Here is an 18518-nt window from a genome sequence, read left to right as displayed (position 1 = left end):
CCATGGAGCTCCCCTGTTTCTTGCCGTGCGCTGCAACTTCCAACTGTGTCAAATTGTTGTTTTTCTTGCGGATGCTTTGGTTCTTGAGCATTTCCGTACCAACTGCGTTTCTAATTTTTTGAAACGCTGTAATTGGTCCTAGCATCGGTGTCGCTCCTACAAACCGTCAACAAATTTGCACTAATTTCTCTGCTAACATGAAAGCGTTTAGTACCTAATAGGAGTACTACCTGGCTAGGAAAACAAGCCCTGAACCGGAACCAGTTCCCGCGCGCGGTAAATTTCAAACCTAGAAGACCATAGGCCTGTTTGGTATGTGACACCAGTAAGCTAAACCAAAATTTTGGTCGTGCCTAGTGATTTGACTAGTGTTTGATTCAAAGTCAAAATTTGATTACATCTGAAATTTTTTGGTTGTGCCTGTTTAATGTCAACCAGCAGTGGGGGCAAGTTTTGGTAACCGATTTGGCCACCGTTTTTTGACCGGACTGCTAAATTTTAACATGGTCACGAATCAAACATATATTTGAACTAAATTTTAGTATTATCCTAATTGTAATCATAACCGATATTTAGCTGGGCAGTTCGGGGCCTGCAACCATACAGCCCCATGCAGCTCACCCGCTGCTTTTGTGTAGATTCTATTCGTTAGTTACTCATATGATTGGTTAGCGGTAAAGTGGTAAAGCACGTGGCTAAAATGACCCACTCTCCTTTGATCAGAGCAAATACCTAGATAACATCCCATTTACCACTTTACACCAGACATATAGACTCAGAGAACCTCACGTATCATTCTCAATAGTAATTACCACATACTTTCACCACATGTATTGCTCCCTTCAGCCCCTATCTGGTAACCATCTCTTTTCCTATCGTACCATCACAGGGAGCACTAGCCTTTCACAGTGTTCGATGCGAAATCAAGCAAAAGAGCACTGCTCCAGTCAAACAGAACGGAACAGAGCCCTGTGCCTGCAGCGATTGACAGCCAAGCCCATCCCATCTCTGCCGGTCCTGCCTTCTCAAACCTCATTGGCTGTCCCGCGCTGCTGCTGCTGCGTGCCCTCCGAGTTATTGCTGCGAGCTTGATCCAGATCTCCGGCACCGGCATCTTCATATCTTTGCCTGATGCATCGGCGTTCAGGAGAAGACCGGCGACGCAATGTGCAGCTCTGAATGCGTATGCTACGGCGCTGTGAACAACAGCTTGATCCAGAATTCCTGTCTCGGAATCTCTTGATTAATGAAGAAGGGCGCACTCTGATGTTCTCTTCACGGCGCATTGATCACTTCACTTGAGTGAGCAACTGAGCATCGCCCGGCCAGTAGGGCAGAGTAGCAGTGGATGGGTTCATGGTTGGCCGACACAGTGGCATCCGCCTTCTTTTGGACGCGCCTTTTCCCCTTGCGCTCGCCTTTTTTTATCTGCGGCGGATCGAGCTGTTTCCCCGCGGTCCGCTGCATGTGCGCCGACATGGCACCGATGCGGTGGTGCCCTGCCCGATGGAGTCAAAAGGCGTCAGCGCCTCAGCGGCCTCCAGTACCCGGCGTCGACTGGCTCTTACGGCATCCCATCATATTCCTTTTTATTTTATTCCAATTCTTCTTTTTTATCTTAAACACTTTCTTTCAAAAAGATTCGTAAAAGAAAAAAAGCCATCCTAAAAAGAGTAATTTTGAGAATTCCTTCATAAAGAAAACTGTGAAAAGGGATTCTCAAGAAAACTATAAAAAAATCATTGGAACACCAAAGAAAACGTGAGATTTTCAGGAATTCTTAAGTGCTCTTACGGCACCTAGCATCTCTCCCCATTTCCTGATGCGCCTGCCTATGGTTGATGACCATGTGTCCGTGTTACAACACCAACACCACCAGCGGAGCGACCCGGCAGCTCTGATGCAGCACGACAACAACAGACGCGCGACATGCGGCGCTCTGGACGCAGGCCGACTCCAAACAAGCGTGTAACGGGTGACGACTGGGTGAGTGCGTGAGGTTGGGCTTGGCCCAGAAGCATCATGTATAAAAAGAGATAGAACTTGCGAAAGGGGCAAGAAAGAAGACAACTGAGAATAGAACTCTGAATGGGAAGATACAGTCGCCCTTCCCATCTCCTCTCTTCCTTCTCTGGATGAACTTCTCTTCCATGCTCCTTCTCCGATCTTCCAACCACCTCTACCCTAACAACCTGGTATCAGATTCAACTGATCCTGTGCGCGCTGGAGCCTCATCCACACTTCACTCGCTTCCAGAAGAAGGCCGGCGCGATGGAACCGCAGATCAAGCTGCTCGCCGACGAGTTGGCGAAACGCTTTGATGCGATCGAGCACCGACTTGATGGCGTCGACAACACGATCGTGGAGCGCTTCAAGCAGGTGGATGAGATCGCATCCGCCATCGACTCATGGAAACCTCAGATTGAAGCAACGGTGGAAACACTGCGACTCGATGTCTCCGCTCTGCGCAAGCAAGTCGGCCGCATTGTGCTCGATCCACCTCAAGCCTCCCCCGGTCTGCTCCTCCACCCTGATACGGTCACCGCGCGCCCACCTGCCGGAGAACCGACCGTCGGCCCTCATGGGCACCGCGAGCACCACTCTAACCGGGAGTTAGTGTTTGGGTCGGTCACCACCCTTACACCGCTCCCGGTCACAGGTAACCAGCATCCCACATCACCGATTTGCCATACTCAAATGCATCCTTCTGGTTCCTCCATTCGTTCGTCGTTCACTAGTGGTTCTGTGGGCTACAAACTTCCTAAGATGCATTTCCCTGAGTTTGATGGTGAAAATCCTCGATTATGGCAAAGCCGGTGTGAAAACTATTTTGATATGTTTGGTGTGGATCCATCCCTATGGATGCGGGTCGCATCGATGCATTTGACAGGAGTGGCGGCGCGTTGGTTGCAATCCATCAACCATCGTGTTAGTCATCTCACATGGCGTGAGTTCTGTGCTTTGCTCCACCATCGCTTCGGTCGGGACCAACATGAGCACCTCATTCGTCAGTTATTTGCTATTAGGCAAACAGATTCAGTGAAGGAGTATAGTGATCGCTTTGTTGAATTGGTCGATCAGTTATCGGCATATGAATCCCATCCAGATCCTCTTTATTATACAACACGCTATGTGGATGGTTTACGCGATGACCTCAAATCCGTTGTTCTTATTCAGCGACCACCCGATTTGGATACTGCTTGCGTGTTGGCTGCTTTGCAGGAAGAGGTCACCGATCCAAGCCGCCGTCGTGATGGCCGGCGGCAAGAGTGGTCTACAGCTGCGCGCTCCACACCGCGGGGTGCCCTACCACTACCACTTCCACCACACTCTAAGCAGCCGCCAACACCATCTGTAGAGGACCGCCGGAATCTTGACAGTGCGCGGTCTCCAGCATCTGACGACAAGATGGCAGCCTTACGCGCATATCGTCGCGCACGTGGCCTCTGTTATCGTTGTGCAGAGAAATGGAGCAGAGATCACAGATGCAATTCTACTGTGCAACTCAATGCAGTGCAAGAACTATGGGATATGTTCGGTGGTGGGTCTATCTCTGAGCTGGGCGATGACATACCGGACAGCAATCTCTTTCAGCTATCCTGTGCAGCATTTTCAGGTCAGGACTCCGCGAAAACTCTGAAGTTACTTGGCCATATTCAGGGTATTGAAATATTACTCCTCATAGACTCTGGTAGTTCCCATTCTTTCTTGAGTACAACCATTGCAAAGCAATTACAGGGTGTTACTGCTCTCCTGCGCCCAATTCGGGTACAGGTAGCTAATGGCCATATATTACAGTGCACTACTGAGTTCCTCAACCCACAATGGTCTATTCAAGGTACTGAGTTTCATACTTCATTTAAGATAATTCCACTTATCTCTTATGGTGCCATCATTGGTATGGATTGGTTGGAACGATTCAGTCCTGTGAAGATTAACTGGGCTACTAAATCTATGATAATTTCTTATGAGAGTCACTGGATTACATTCCAAGGTCTGCCAACTGATCAGTGTGAGTGTGCTGTACTTCAACTGATGCCAGTGTCAGTCGAACCTTCATTACCGGATCTCACACAGTGGCCATCAGCAGTCCAATCTCTTTTGATAAATTACAATGATATATTTGAGGAACCTAAGGGACTACCACCTCCCAGACACTGTGATCATAAAATTCCACTGCTTCCTGGCGCCAGACCTGTCTCCATTCGACCCTATAGATACTCACCTGCTCTCAAGACTGAAATTGAGACACAAATTCAGACTATGCTTCAACAGGGGATTATTCAGATCAGCCACAGTGAATTCTCTTCACCAGTCTTATTAGTGAAGAAGAAAGATGGTGGCTGGAGATTTTGTGTGGATTATCGTCAGTTAAATGCCCTCTCCATCAAAACTAAGTACCCAGTACCGGTAATTGATGAATTTCTGGATGAATTGACCGGCGCCAAGTGGTTTTCTCGGCTGGACCTTCGTGCTGGGTATCATCAAATTCGCCTCCACCCTGGTGATGAGTTCAAGACAGCATTTCAAACTCATTCAGGGCATTATGAGTTTTGTGTCATGGCATTTGGTCTTACAGGTGCGCCAGCCACATTTCTTCGTGCTATGAACAACACTCTGACCCCCCTCTTGCGCAAATGCGTTTTGGTCTTCTTCGATGACATCTTGGTCTATAGCCCGACCTTCCAGGATCACTCGGACCATCTTGAGCAAGTTCTACAATTATTGCGCCGTGATCAATGGAAGGTAAAATTGTCCAAATGTTCTTTCGCTCAACAAAGTATTGCTTACTTGGGCCATGTTGTTAGTACTGATGGTGTGCACACTGATCCGGCCAAAATTGCTGCTGTTCGTGATTGGCCTGTACCCCAAAATGTCAAGGAACTTCGTAGCTTTCTGGGTTTGGCCGGCTATTATCGCAAATTTGTCCGTAATTTCGGTTCCATCAGTAGACCTCTCACTGACCTTCTACGCAAGAGAGCTATTTTCATGTGGACTTCTCATACTGAAACAGCGTTTCAAACTCTGAAAACAGCCTTAGTTTCAGCACCTGTACTCGCATTGCCGGATTTCAGCAAGCCCTTTCACATTGAAACAGATGCCAGTGAAGTGGGTGTGGGAGCTGTCCTAATGCAGGATGGCCACCCATTAGCTTTTGTCAGCAAGTCCTTGGGACCTCGTACACGTGGTCTTTCCACATACGAGAAGGAATACTTATCAATATTGCTTGCCGTGGAACAATGGCGTCAGTACCTTCACCATGCTGAATTCGTCATTCATACAGATCAGTGCAGCCTGTCTCATCTTAATGAACAACGACTGAACACTCCTTGGCAACAGAAAGTATTCACAAAGTTACTTGGACTTCAATATCGTATTGTGTATAAAAAGGGTTGTGACAATCGGGTAGCTGATGCTCTCTCTCGCCACCCTTGTCCGACAACACAGCTCCATGCCATCTCTACTTGCCAACCAACATGGTTGCAGGAAGTGGTAACAGGTTATGCAACTGACCCTCAAACTCAAGCATTGCTCACTGATTTAGCGACTCAGCCATCTGCAGGACCATATACACTGCAACAAGGTCTGATTCGCTACAAGAATCGCATTTGGATTGGACACAATCCCGAACTGCAAAACAAAATCTTTCATGCACTTCATGATAGTGCTCTTGGCGGCCACTCAGGCTTTCCAGTGACATATCGTCGCATTAAGAAGCTTTTTGTTTGGAAAGGCATGAAATCACAAATTCACAATGCAATCAAATCCTGCCACATCTGTCAACAAGCTAAACCGGATCGCACTCGATCACCTGGACTTCTGCAACCTCTACCAGTTCCTACACAAGCTTGGCAGATTATCGCTATGGATTTCATTGAAGGACTGCCTCAATCTGGTCGCTATAACGCCCTACTGATTGTAGTGGACAAGTTCTCACGATATGGTCATTTTCTTCCTATTAGCCACCCCTTTACAGCATCCAAAATTGCTCAGCTGTTCATGGATCATATTTACAAGTTGCATGGCTTACCATTGTCCATTATCTCGGATCGCGACCGGATTTTCACTAGTCTGTTTTGGCAAGAACTCTTCAAACTCGCTGGCACCAAATTGAGAATGAACTCGGCGTATCATCCGCAAACGGATGGCCAAACAGAGCGCTTGAATCAGTGCATTGAGACTTACCTGCGATGCTTTGTTCATACCTGTCCCAGGAAGTGGAGCAGTTGGATTTCCCAAGCGGAATACTGGTATAATACCAGTTTTCATTCCACTCTTGACAAATCCCCATTTGAAGTCCTGTATGGCCATTCACCAAGACATCTTGGCATTGAGGATCCATCCAATTGTGCTGTCACTGATTTGGCTACTTGGTTGTCTGAGCGCACATTGATCACTCGTCTGCTTCATCAACACTTGGTACGTGCTCAACAACGTATGAAAGTACAGGCGGATAAACATCGCACTGAGCGACACTTTGCGGTGGGTGATTTCGTCTATCTGAAATTGCAACCCTATGTGCAATCCTCAGTCGCAATTCGCGCCAATCACAAACTGGCTTTCAAATACTTCGGCCCTTATCGTATAGTGGCCAAGGTTGGCTCAGTTGCATACAAGTTGGAGTTGCCATCAACCAGTGTGATCCATCCTGTATTTCACGTCTCTCAACTCAAGCCAGCCATTGGGTTCAAAGGTGAGGCTGTTCCTATGTTACCTGCAGCTAACATGCCATTGCAGATACCAGAGCGTATTCTTCAGACGCGGCTGATTAAGCGAGGATCCTCCACCATCGCCCAAGTGCTCATGCAGTGGTCTTCTTCCTCACCGGAACTCGCTACATGGGAGGATGCGGAAGCATTGCGCCAACGATTTCCCTTTGCACCTGCTTGGGGTCAAGCAGACTCTCAAGGGGAGGGGGATGTTACAACACCAACACCACCAGCGGAGCGACCCGGCAGCTCTGATGCAGCACGACAACAACAGACGCGCGACATGCGGCGCTCTGGACGCAGGCCGACTCCAAACAAGCGTGTAACGGGTGACGACTGGGTGAGTGCGTGAGGTTGGGCTTGGCCCAGAAGCATCATGTATAAAAAGAGATAGAACTTGCGAAAGGGGCAAGAAAGAAGACAACTGAGAATAGAACTCTGAATGGGAAGATACAGTCGTCCTTCCCATCTCCTCTCTTCCTTCTCTGGATGAACTTCTCTTCCATGCTCCTTCTCCGATCTTCCAACCACCTCTACCCTAACAGTCCGGTGAAGCACGACACCTTCCCTCCACTTGGATCGATGGCATCAACAGTAGATGGCAGATTGGCAGCTGAGTCGTTGAGCGCGCGTCCTTTGGATTGCGGCCCAGCAACTCAATCCACCGAGGCCCAAAAGAACAAACCATCACTTTCTTGGTCAGGCTCCGTCGCATTGTGTTGGAGCACTGAGCAAAAAATATCTACGCATGGAATGAGCAGGATTGATAGTTTGAGACGGAGATCGGGAGAGTAAAAAGATCTGAAAGGGGTGAATGGTTGACTGCACAGCTACTGATGCGTCCTGTACAGCTCTATCTGCACTCACTAGCCGGCAGAAAGGAAAAATGAAAGTCTCGCCTGAATATCGCCTTCAGTTGCTACACTAGCAGCATAAATTGGGTCCAACACCTAGTCAAGTGCTTCATTGATGCAAACACAGCTTTACTTTACACAACGATTTGGTCATTTGTACATGCTAGATTGGTCAAAAACAAAATAAATACATAATGTTACCGGATTCATCAAACGAGCGGAAAAATCATGACAAGGCAATGAAAGAAAAGCTAGAAAATGGTTTCCAACAAGACCATGTACATATTCTACATCCGTTAGGCTCACTGGTTGGCGTTGCTTGGCTGGCTCTGCTGCTGCTGGTTCATCTTCTGGTACAGCGCCACCATCCTGTTGTACGCCTCCATGCCCGGTAGCTGCAGAGCTTAGTGAGTTTCAAACGCAGATATGGTATGCACGTACCTGCCAGTACTGGACGTAGACATGGTTTTGCACGTACCTGGCCGTTCTGCTGCGCTTGGCACGCCCCGGCGCCTGCCGCGGCGGCGTCCCAGGTCATGGGGACGAAGTTGGGCGGGTGCATCATGGGCGGCGTGAGGCCGGCGTAGCCGGACTGCGCGAGGGAGCCCATGTTCATCATGCCCTGCGCCATCTGCGCCATCTGGGCCATCTGCGCCATCTGCGCCATGACGGACATCTGCAGCTGCGGCATGGCCATGGGCATCATCATGCTGCTCACCCGGCTCATCACCTGCACCTGCGCCTGCAGCTGCTTCAGGTAGTCGATCACCTCGTCCAGCATCGACGCTTTGTCAGTCTAGCAAGAACGGCAAGACAGTGCGTCGGAATTACATTTAAAATCGGTCGATTGCGCGGGCGTATTTTATTTTGATCAGTTGAGTGTTCGGAGTTGCCACACCGGCTCACCTTGTTTGAGTTTGGGACGAGCTTTTGCAAGGTCTTCATCTTCTGGTTGATCCTATCCCTTCGTTTCTGCAACGCAACATAGTGGAAATGATAAGAAAGCTGGTTCCTGTAACTTGCAAAGTTTGTTCCATATAATAAGTATCGGCTACCTAAATCTTTGGATGTAGAGGCTGAAATTTGTTTACTCCATTATTAAAAAAATAACACGGTTTCATGTATTGCAATGTTTTAATTCCGTTATATCATTTTTGGTAATGGAATCGGAGTAGCCCGTTATGAAAAAATGTGTTGCGCAGTGGGATGCTGGTCCAATTGAAGACATACCACCTTGGGTTGGCCCATAGCCCCTTCAAGCAACAAACGGGCCATGCTTGATCTAGCCCACTTACCAACAAGCTAAAGTTTTGAACCTTTTGTCTCAACGAATTTTTTTATTTTAATTTCTCAAATTTAACAATTTTAGACGTCTGTAATAGCACGAATCTAAAAATAAAAAAAAATCTTGTTTCAAGTAACAGCACCGTTATGAGGAAACAAGCAAGTACGGCATGATATAGAGACGTCGAAGGTATTTTGGCATCTTATTTTGAGTAGACACTAGCCATTGGGAAGGTTCGAAACCTTGACGATTCCTGTGTCACGACTAGGTCAAAAAAGCTACCATGAATTGTGCGATAGATAGCTATGTGGGACTTATCCTACTTATCAAATATGATTTGTGCTGGCTTGAGCCAAAAATGAATATGATGAATGGACCAATGAACATGAATATATTTGTTTTGTCTTCCAAAACAAATCTGAACATTCCTAAATCAAATAGTAATGACTCCCACTTGTAAAAAATAAATAATGTTTTTTTGATTGGTGCAGTTAAATTTCTATACATAAATATAAGAAGTTACGAAGATTTAGACTGTGCATATGAAAATGATACAGAAAGGGTTATTTGTGCCTCCTTTCACTATCAGTTTAAAAATAACGAGTAGTAATAGCATATCCGATAAAAACTGATAGTGATAATCAAGTATTATTGCTGATTTAATTAAAAACCACTAGTGATAGTATTATTAACGGTTTACTATCACTACTGTTTTTTAATTGAACCAGTAATGATACTTGACTATCGCTATCGTTTCTAACCATAAATCGGCAGTGATAATAGAGACATTATCACTGCTGGTTCGTTATATTAACCATTAGTGACAATAAAATGCAGTCAATCTTTAAAAAATCATAACTTTTTTATATGGAGTTAGATGGAGACAAATTTATATGCAAGTTATAGGTCTTAATGAGATCTATAATTTTGTAATTGATAACTTTTTTATTTGAAGCCATATGAATGTCTAAATAATCATCCAAAAATTTGAATATGAAAAATCAGAGAAACCACACACTGGATAACGAAGTAAACTATAGGATCTAGTATAAAACTACTAGACAGTATTAAAAAAGCCACACACAGGGCCATCAAGTTAAAAACTACAACTTGAAAGATCTGTATTGCAAGTTTGGTAACCAGGACTTATGAAATGTTTGTTCAGCACTGACTTTTAGATGTAGTACTATGTCTAAAAAAATTAGGCAAATTGGATAAGGTAAATTTTTGACCGAAACTTCAAATGTCTTATCGACGATCTTCTGAGCCTTTTTAGGTCAATAAAAGTACCGGTGTAAACATTAGTGTTTTTTCAAATACACCTCTTGGTTAGCTTCGAAAGTAGAGGTCGAATATCAAAATCAGACTCCGTATGTAAAAGTTATAAATGTTTAATCGAACACTATATGGAAAGTCATTTTGATACCAAATAATCATCAGATGAATATAAACTTTATATGAAAATTGTAGCTCTTGATGAGAACTATAATTTTGTAGTTGACAACTTTTCCTTTTAAATTTATTTTGAAACCCAAATAACTATCACAATTTTTAGTTAACAAGGGTCAAAAGGAAAAGATATCAAATTGTTCTCAGCAATGAGAGATGGTAAGAAGCCTATGCGCAAAGTGAGATATCCTGGGTTCTACTCACACGAACCGCACACACGTATAATTTGCGTGAAAAAACTTATGACTTGCGAGTTGCAACTATGTGTAGTCTAGAGGGGCTGGTTGGGGGCCAAAATATTTAGTTTAAAAATTTTTGGTCCCAAAAACATCAAAATTAGGACCAATTATAACTACCAGTTTGTGGCAGTGATACTCAACAGTGATACTAATTTTGAATTGGCAGTGATACCTCTTTTGTAGCAGTGTTGGTAAAGTCTTCCCGAAAAGCACTTTCATAGCTAGCTATTATGTTTCGTAAATATATTACAACAGAAATTAGCGACCAAAGCTGTTCTTCAATGACAATATCATGCCCAAAATATCACTTATACTCTATATTAGATTAGAGATTGAAAGAGAAGCGAGGGACACTCAATCCGGCAACCAAAAAGGGCTAAAAGATCCGACAACCAAAAAAGGACAATCGGATGTGTGAAAATTCGTACGCGAAAAGGATACACAAGCGGGACTTGGTGGCTTGAAGAAACGATGAATTTTCGAATAAATCTAAGCTAACGATGAGTGATTTGTCACATACTCGTAACTGGAAGGAACTTGTATAGAGTATACTAGGTTCTAAAGATAGAACGAAGAACTGGTCGACATATATACGAAATCAGAGAGTTGAGCTCTCGACAGAAGTGTCTCTACCAATCGTACATAGAAGTAGTAATATTGTCGTCCGCCGTAGTGGTCTGGCAACGTTTATATTATATTCTTTTTTCACTTTACATTTAGCTTCGATTAATTAAACTGTACAAAGCCTAGCTACCTACTAGCTAGTTGTCTCAAAGAAAGTTGCACCGCGTTTCACTCGGAAACAGATGAACGTGCTCGTGATGTCGATTGGAGCTGAGGGAGGTCCAGTTTTCCTCGGTCACATACAACTAGTGATGGTTACAGAATGGTAGCTAAGAATGATTTAACTTAACATAATTTAATATATCAATCGTGCTATAATATCAGAACTATAGTAAAATTTAAGGATTGATACAAATCTTAGTATGATCTATATCCACCGTGCCATCCTGCTGTATACGCCACCACATTTAATGAACATATTTTCTCCGATCACAAATATATGCCGTTTCAGTATAATCTATGGTGCTGAAATGGGGGCCGGGTTTCCTTACCCGCTCAGATTCGTTGTGGATAGCGGCAGCCCGGTTCCTCTTGGTGGAAATGGACGACCTCATTCCCGCTTCCCCGTTGATCGCCATGTTCTCCCCCTTGTCGCACAAGCCGTCTCTCTTTGATTTTGCCAGACACATGCATGCACCGATTGACACAAAATAAGATTACGAACTCTGCAAGTTGCTAGAACATACAGAAACTCTGCATGCATGTGTGATGTCTGTGCACGGTACTTTTGGCTCTTGCAATTGGATGCCAAGTGCAGGAAGCTAGCTAGGTAGCTAGAGGTGCGTACAAATGTGAGCTGATCAGTTAGCTTGCCTGTGACCGGTGACTGAAGCAGAGCGAGTCACTGACCCCTCCGCCGATGCTGGTGTTCTCCGTGTCCGGGGAGCCGTTGTCCTCCCGCTCCAGCGACGTCGAGTTGTTGGTCGTCGTCGTGAACCCGCACACGTCATCGGCCCCGGTGCCGTAGGCGTCCAGCGTGAGCAGCGCGCTCTCACCGCGGCGGCCGGGCGCGGCGCTCCCCTGGCTGGCGCACACCAACCCGTCCTCGCCGACCACCCGCGCCCGCTTCCTCCGCGCTGCCTCCCCTTCCGCCGCCTCGTCCCTCGCGCACGGCACGAGCGCGTCCGCTTGCGTGCGCGCCACGGCGCCGCCTCCCACCACCCCCACTCCGAGCCACGGCGCGGCGGGCCCTGGCTGCGCGAAGTGCAACCGCGCGGCCGCCTCGCCGACCACCGCCTCGAGCGTCTCGCGGTCCCCGCCGCCGGCACCACCTCCTATGGCATGCAGCTGCGATGACGCGGCGGGCGGGAACTTGGCCACCGGCCGGTTGAAAAGGCCGTGCGACGAGATGTTGCCCTTCTCCCACGTCAGCTCCGCCAACTCGTAGTACTGGTCCGACATGGGCACGACGGCGGGCGCGAACGCTCCGCCGGCTCCAGACACCGCCCCCCGGTGCGCGCCGCCTGCCACCGACACCGGATTAAGCCCTCCCGCGCCAGCTGCCACCGCCGGGTCGTCCAGATCCCAGCTCGGCACGCACTGGTTCATGCCTGTACCACCGCGGCCGATCACGTGGCTACTATATCCTCATTTCACGCACTGCAGCGCGACACGGGCGCGCGGGCGGCGGGTAGCGATGTCCGGCCGATCCGAGCTCTGCACGCGTATCGGTAGCGTATATGTGAATGGCGCAGGCGCGCGCGGGGGTCGCGCGGGGGCGGAGGCGGAGATACTTATGCAGCGGTAGGTGCGCGCGGTGTGTGGCGGAGCCATGCAATGCATCGTGTCCGCGGTCGTGTGTATGAGGAGGAGATGGGCGTGGATAGGTGGAGGCGGGGGCAGCGAGAGGGACGGCACGGGGGGAGCCGAGGTCACGAGGGGCCTAGGGCTTTGTGAGGAGGAGGCGGGCACGTAGCCGCCTCGCCTTCCACATGACCACGTTGCCACCTTTCTCAATCATATATAGGACTCCGTACTTGCCACTGCAATGCCTGCTGCTGTTTCGAGCGATTTTTGCACGGCATGCATGCTCGCTCAACACACGGTGCGCGCGGCATACTTCCTCGCCTCTCTTCTTCGTGCCCCGGTGTGTCGGCAGCGCGGATGGAGCCGGTGGGTGGGTAGTCGATAGCCATTGAGTGGTGGCGCGGAGGCGGCTGGCATGTTCATCCGTGTGCTGCCGCCGTTCTCTGATCTGTTGCTTCTGTACTTGCTACTGTTCCCGATTGGCGGGGCTCGATGTTTGCCCGTCTCGCCTCGTGTTGCCGCGGATACCGGCGCGAACCTTCTTTTTGGGAACGGACCCATCGGCAGGGCTACAAGAGCATACATGTGTATACGGCCCCGGCCGGCTGAAGACAGTCTCCACCGACTGATTGGCCTTTCGAACGGCTGTGATAAGGCATCTACTTAACTTCTTAAGTAAAACAAGAGGATTCCATCGAAATGGATCCTAATTATGTTGGTCTTTGTCTCTATTGTTCGTTTGGCTCTGACTTCACATGTGTATGACATATGACTTATCAAAATGAATCATTCGTTTATCAGAAGTAGATAAAAAATTATAAGATATGTGAGAAGAATTAATCTACGGATGAATATCAGAAAAATAGTGAAGATAAAACGTGTGAGCACAAGCCCATGCGGTTTTAACTTTTCTGGACGTAGATGGCTGGTTGTGTATGTATGATTGAAGAATTCCATCAGTGGATATCCAAACACGGAACTCGTCGGTAATCATGCACCATCATATCAGTACTCATGGCATGAATCAATCAGGAGATGACCCAAGGTCATTAGTAAAATTTTCCAGCCATCTAATAGCTGGTTCCCGCTGGAGTTTTCAAGGATAGCTGGAGCCGCTTCAAGTTCAATCGGATAATGACAGTGACTAGAGGTATGAGGGGCGCAGTGCAAGAATTTCTCCCTATCCTCAAGTGGAACCAAATATGGCTATTCAGGCGATTTGTTCCTTTCCTAAGTTCAGATGATAAGTGTATCTTGCAATATTTGCATATTGCCTTTTCTTTGCCATCTAACAGTTCTGATTCAACATATTCCCAGGCATTAGCCCTTTTCTTGGATGTATGACTTGATTGGTCAGCCATGAGAATGTCGTGATATATATACGTGATTTATATCCACAGAAATTTCTTAAATCGATGGAATCCCTATCCATGATATAAAATTACCTAATATGCAGGAGCATGCGTAATTGTATGCTTAATATTGATGTCATTTCAGGATATATATATACACACATAAAATAGAAAATTATGCAGGACATGAAGCGGCAACTAATATTAAAAAATGATGAAAACACACACCAACTACAAACCAACAATACTATAATTTTGTTCACCAGCTACAATCGTCATAATTGCATTTGACAACCTCATGCAAGCACAAAGACATTAATTAATCCATCGAAGGAAACAAATATTCAACTAATTTACAACTCTATCAGGCACAAGACACAAGATTAAGTCTATATTATTAATCATACACTATGCTAAAAGAAACATGGAGAAGCAACAACTAATATCTAGAAAGAATGAGCATGCACACCAGCTGCATCAAGATATGTCCCTGAGTACCAAATAAACCAACAATATTGTTCTCTTTATTTACTTGAGTGTAGAAAAAAATTACATCAGAATTCAACAACAAGATGTTGAAGTTGCAGCACAAAAGAAGTATTGAAAGGACAATGATGTCACAACATTTTTACAAAAATTCGTCTTCTTTTACTGTGACGTCCGTTTCCCCCTCTGTCTGACACGTGGACCCCGCCTATCATCCCCAATCTCCCGCTCACTGCAACTGCCGCCGCTGCACGTTCTCCACCCCATGCCCTCTCCGCAACCGCCCCTCCCTCTACACCACGCCCCGACCCCCCGGCCGAACCCCTCTTCATTCCACCGTGCTCAAGCCCCCAAATCCTATCGGTTTTCCCCCACCCGAGAGCTCATGAGACGCCGTCGGACTCCACCGAGCCTCCCCCATCGTCGCCGGGCTGCTCCAGCCTTCCCCGACACCTTCCGACCTCACGCCCGCGTTTGCCGACTCTGCCTCATCACCTTCCGCCGCTTCCCATTGAAGTCCGGTTACCGCACGGAGCTTTAGCCACCGCTGAAGCCGTGCCGTTGAAGCTCGCCGTTGCCATGCCGCTCCACCATCCTCCGACGCAGACATGCCCATCAAACAGACTCCCCAACGCTCGAAGATCGTCTTCCACCGCTCGCTGGAGTTCCCCGATAGTCACAGCGCCATCACCGACCTTCTCTGGCCGTCCGTCATCATCCTGACCTCGTCGCCGTCACTATCCCGAGCCAGAGCCAAGGTAGCCCCCCCCCCCCTGTCCGATCTCAGATGAACGATCGAGATTAGATCCAGTCATACCCCTTCGCTAGCCAATAGGAAGTCGCCACGTGTGCACATAATCCCATTCAAATTATGTGATCCACATAACGTGCCACGTGAATGTTTTTCTCCGACATGGCAAGCCGTAGTCTCCGGGTTAAATCCAGAACCTCCGGGTTCCGTACAGAATGTGCTCAAAACTGAAATTAAAGTACGGCTAAAGAGTTCTAGCTCAAACCAAATGAAGTCGTGTGTTACAAGCGATGATTCCAAGTACATCCACGAAAAACCTACAATCAATTTTACACAAGCAAGTAGATCGAGCAAAATGCACAAATATTAAGCAAGAACACAAGAATAAGAAAACAAGAGATGAGACACAAGATTTATTTCTCAAAGTTCAAACACCTCCTCTAGAGGTTCCTACGTCTCTCGGTTGAGGGGCTCGGTCACACTTGAGCTGGGTCTCTCTCAACCCTTTTCCTCTCCAAGCTTGATCACACTTGAGCTTGACTTGCACTCTTGATTCTTCCCTGGAGGTGAAATCGAAGCCTTCATAAACTTTCCGCGGCACACCACAACCTTAGGTGCTCATCGGTGACGCCTAGCCGCCTAGGAGCTCAAAGCTCCAAGAGTAACAAACACGACGATAAACTTCTTGTTGATGAACTCGAGTACTCAAGAATGGATTTTAGCTCACTTGCACTCCATCTTTCAACCTCTCAACCCAACTCACTTTTCTTCTCAAATCTCTCACTAAAATGGAGTGGAAAGGAGTTCTTTTGGCTCTAAAATATGTTCTCTTCCTTGCCTTTGTAGCAGCTCCAAAGGATGGGGGTGAGGGGGTATAAATACCCAACCCCTAAAAACTAGCCGTTACATCATTTTTTTTAACTGATCGGAGTCTCCGGGTAATCTAACAAGGCCCAAACTGAGACCCCATCTCGGAATCTCATCCGGAGTATTCGGAACCCAGGGTATCCGGGTAAACCTAAAAGGCCCTAACAGACCACTCGACTCGGAACCTCACCCGGAGACTCCGGACAACGAGTATCCAGGTCAACCCGGAGTATCTGAGTTCAGCACAGCTAGCCCTCTAAAAACGGCGATAACTTTTGATCCCGAAGTCCGATTTCGACGATTTTAGACTCTATGAAAAGCTAATTTAGAGGGCTACACATCCCAACTGAATTTATGAACCAAAACACATTTGATAAAACTAGGAAGAATCCAATAACCAATTCGGACACTTCCACACTTTCCGCATCGGATTTCTAAAAAGAACGCTAACTTGGGTTTGGTTAGAAACTCTTGAGCACAGAGACACGACAATTAGCTCTACGTTGCATTCATCTTAATAGTGCGGCATCCTATACTCAAATTCAAAGATAAAACTTGTTTGAAATACTTTGAGCCTTTGAATACCTTCAAGTACCATTTCTTTCATTCAAACCTTTAGGGTTGCCAACTTTTATATATTCTTCACTCCATCTCTTCTTGATTCTTCAAATGATTGATGCGAATCATTCATAGCTTTCTATGACCTCACACGGTCCATTGGCGCAAAAACTTCACTCGTTTTTCACCACCGTCTTGGTCCTTTGACGCTGAGCCATTTGCTTGCCCTTCTCCACGGATGGTTCATCACAGCCGAGTCTTGATTGCCCTTCACCGTCTTGTCACAGAAAACCACTTTGTATTCGACATATTCAAAGAATTCACTTTATTAAATATGTAGTCCACTCTTGTTCTTCACTCTTGGTATATATGATTTCAATTCAACTTATTCCTTCTTATAGATCCTAACCCCAACTCACTCTCAAGTACAAAGCACATGGGTTAGTCCATAGAACTTAATTGACAATTTCTTACCTTTAGTTATTTGATCTCCATAAGTAACTTAGCCTTCATGCTTCAAACTTCTTCTTTGAGCTTTTTCTTCTTCTCATTAGCATCATTAAGATCTTAATGACTTTGATGCAATTATTTGAACTCATAGCACTTCTCAATGAATCCATGCTTCATTACTTATGTATCTCCTATGAAATAGCCTAATAACAATTCTCAACATAATTGTTAGTCCATAGATATTGTTATTGACTTACCCGAGCATTACTTAGAGCTCATTCATCTTGATGCATATCCCTTCTTCATGCATCACCTCTGGAACAACCTATTAACAATTCTCAATAACGTTGTTAGTCCATAGGTATTATCATTAATTATCAAAACCACACACAAAGACTAGATGCACTTTCAAGTATAGCTAGCACAACAACACTCAAGAAACACTAATTGAGCAACTACTAATCAAGTATTCTCAATTTTTGATACTAATCGTTAGCTAATTGCAGAGATCATACCATGAACAAACACATGATGGCAGCAAACCAGCAGGAGAGGGCGCCGACGAAGGCTCCGGTGACTACAGGCCCCAACAGTCTGACCGCCATCTTGGCTGGTCTGACCGCCAGGATGAAACTTAGCCAATCAGCTTCACGTTAAGATACACAATCAGGTGTTAGACCGTCACTGGGCTGATCTAACCACCATGCCCCGCGGTCTGACCGCCCCAGGATTCAGTCTGACCGCCAGGCGCTAAACCTCTCTGCAACTCGGTGGTCTGACCGCTCGACCATGTAGAAAACCTACCGGCTCACTCCGGCGATCGATGGGTCCGACTCCGTTGCACGGTACGAGGCTTCTCCCTGCGTGTGCCCAATCATCACCATTATAAAACCCGATTGTGCATGCCACCAATCACAGAAGCACGCAGCCGATCAACCACTAACAGGTTAACCCAACCATTTAGCAGTAAGTAGCTAGCTGTCAGCGCAGCGTAGCATTTTGTCACGTCCCGAAATCCGTAATTGCGTGTTTAATATTAAACATGCATTAATAGCTTCATATTTGAATTTGGATCGCTTCCGATCGCCAGATTGAAATTTGAGCTGCGATTTTGTGATCAGATGCTCCTAAGGATTTTAATCACGAC

General features: G+C 46.6%; 1 protein-coding gene across 1 annotated transcript; it reads right to left on the bottom strand.

The window, feature by feature from the left end:
- Positions 1-7647: 7647 nt before the first annotated feature.
- LOC133903638 (transcription factor UNE10-like) lies at positions 7648-12939 on the bottom strand. The gene is made up of 5 exons (XM_062345069.1): positions 11975-12939; positions 11653-11769; positions 8471-8536; positions 8043-8360; positions 7648-7959 (listed from the first exon to the last, which is right to left on the bottom strand). Exons 1-5 carry the CDS (start codon positions 12707-12709, stop codon positions 7867-7869), a joined length of 1329 nt encoding a protein of 442 aa, XP_062201053.1. The 5' UTR covers positions 12710-12939; the 3' UTR covers positions 7648-7866.
- Between the last annotated feature and the right edge of the window lie 5579 nt (positions 12940-18518).

Source organism: Phragmites australis, chromosome 21 (genome assembly GCF_958298935.1).
Source record: "Phragmites australis chromosome 21, lpPhrAust1.1, whole genome shotgun sequence".
Taxonomy (NCBI): Eukaryota; Viridiplantae; Streptophyta; class Magnoliopsida; order Poales; family Poaceae; genus Phragmites; species Phragmites australis.
The sequence above is the reverse complement of the archived record's forward strand: the minus strand, read 5'-3'. Positions and strand labels throughout refer to the sequence as shown.

What these genes read in the sequence shown, in the direction of transcription:
- LOC133903638 (XM_062345069.1), bottom strand. Translation starts at nt 12,709, where the DNA reads ATGAACCAGTGCGTGCCGAGCTGGGATCTGGACGACCCGGCGGTGGCA. An exon ending in GCTTCAGTCACCGGTCACAG is followed by an intron (nt 11,770 to 11,974) that starts GCAAGCTAACTG and finishes GCAAAATCAAAG; the next exon opens with AGAGACGGCTTGTGCGACAA. An exon ending in AAGCGCAGCAGAACGGCCAG is followed by an intron (nt 7,960 to 8,042) that starts GTACGTGCAAAA and finishes TAAGCTCTGCAG; the next exon opens with CTACCGGGCATGGAGGCGTA.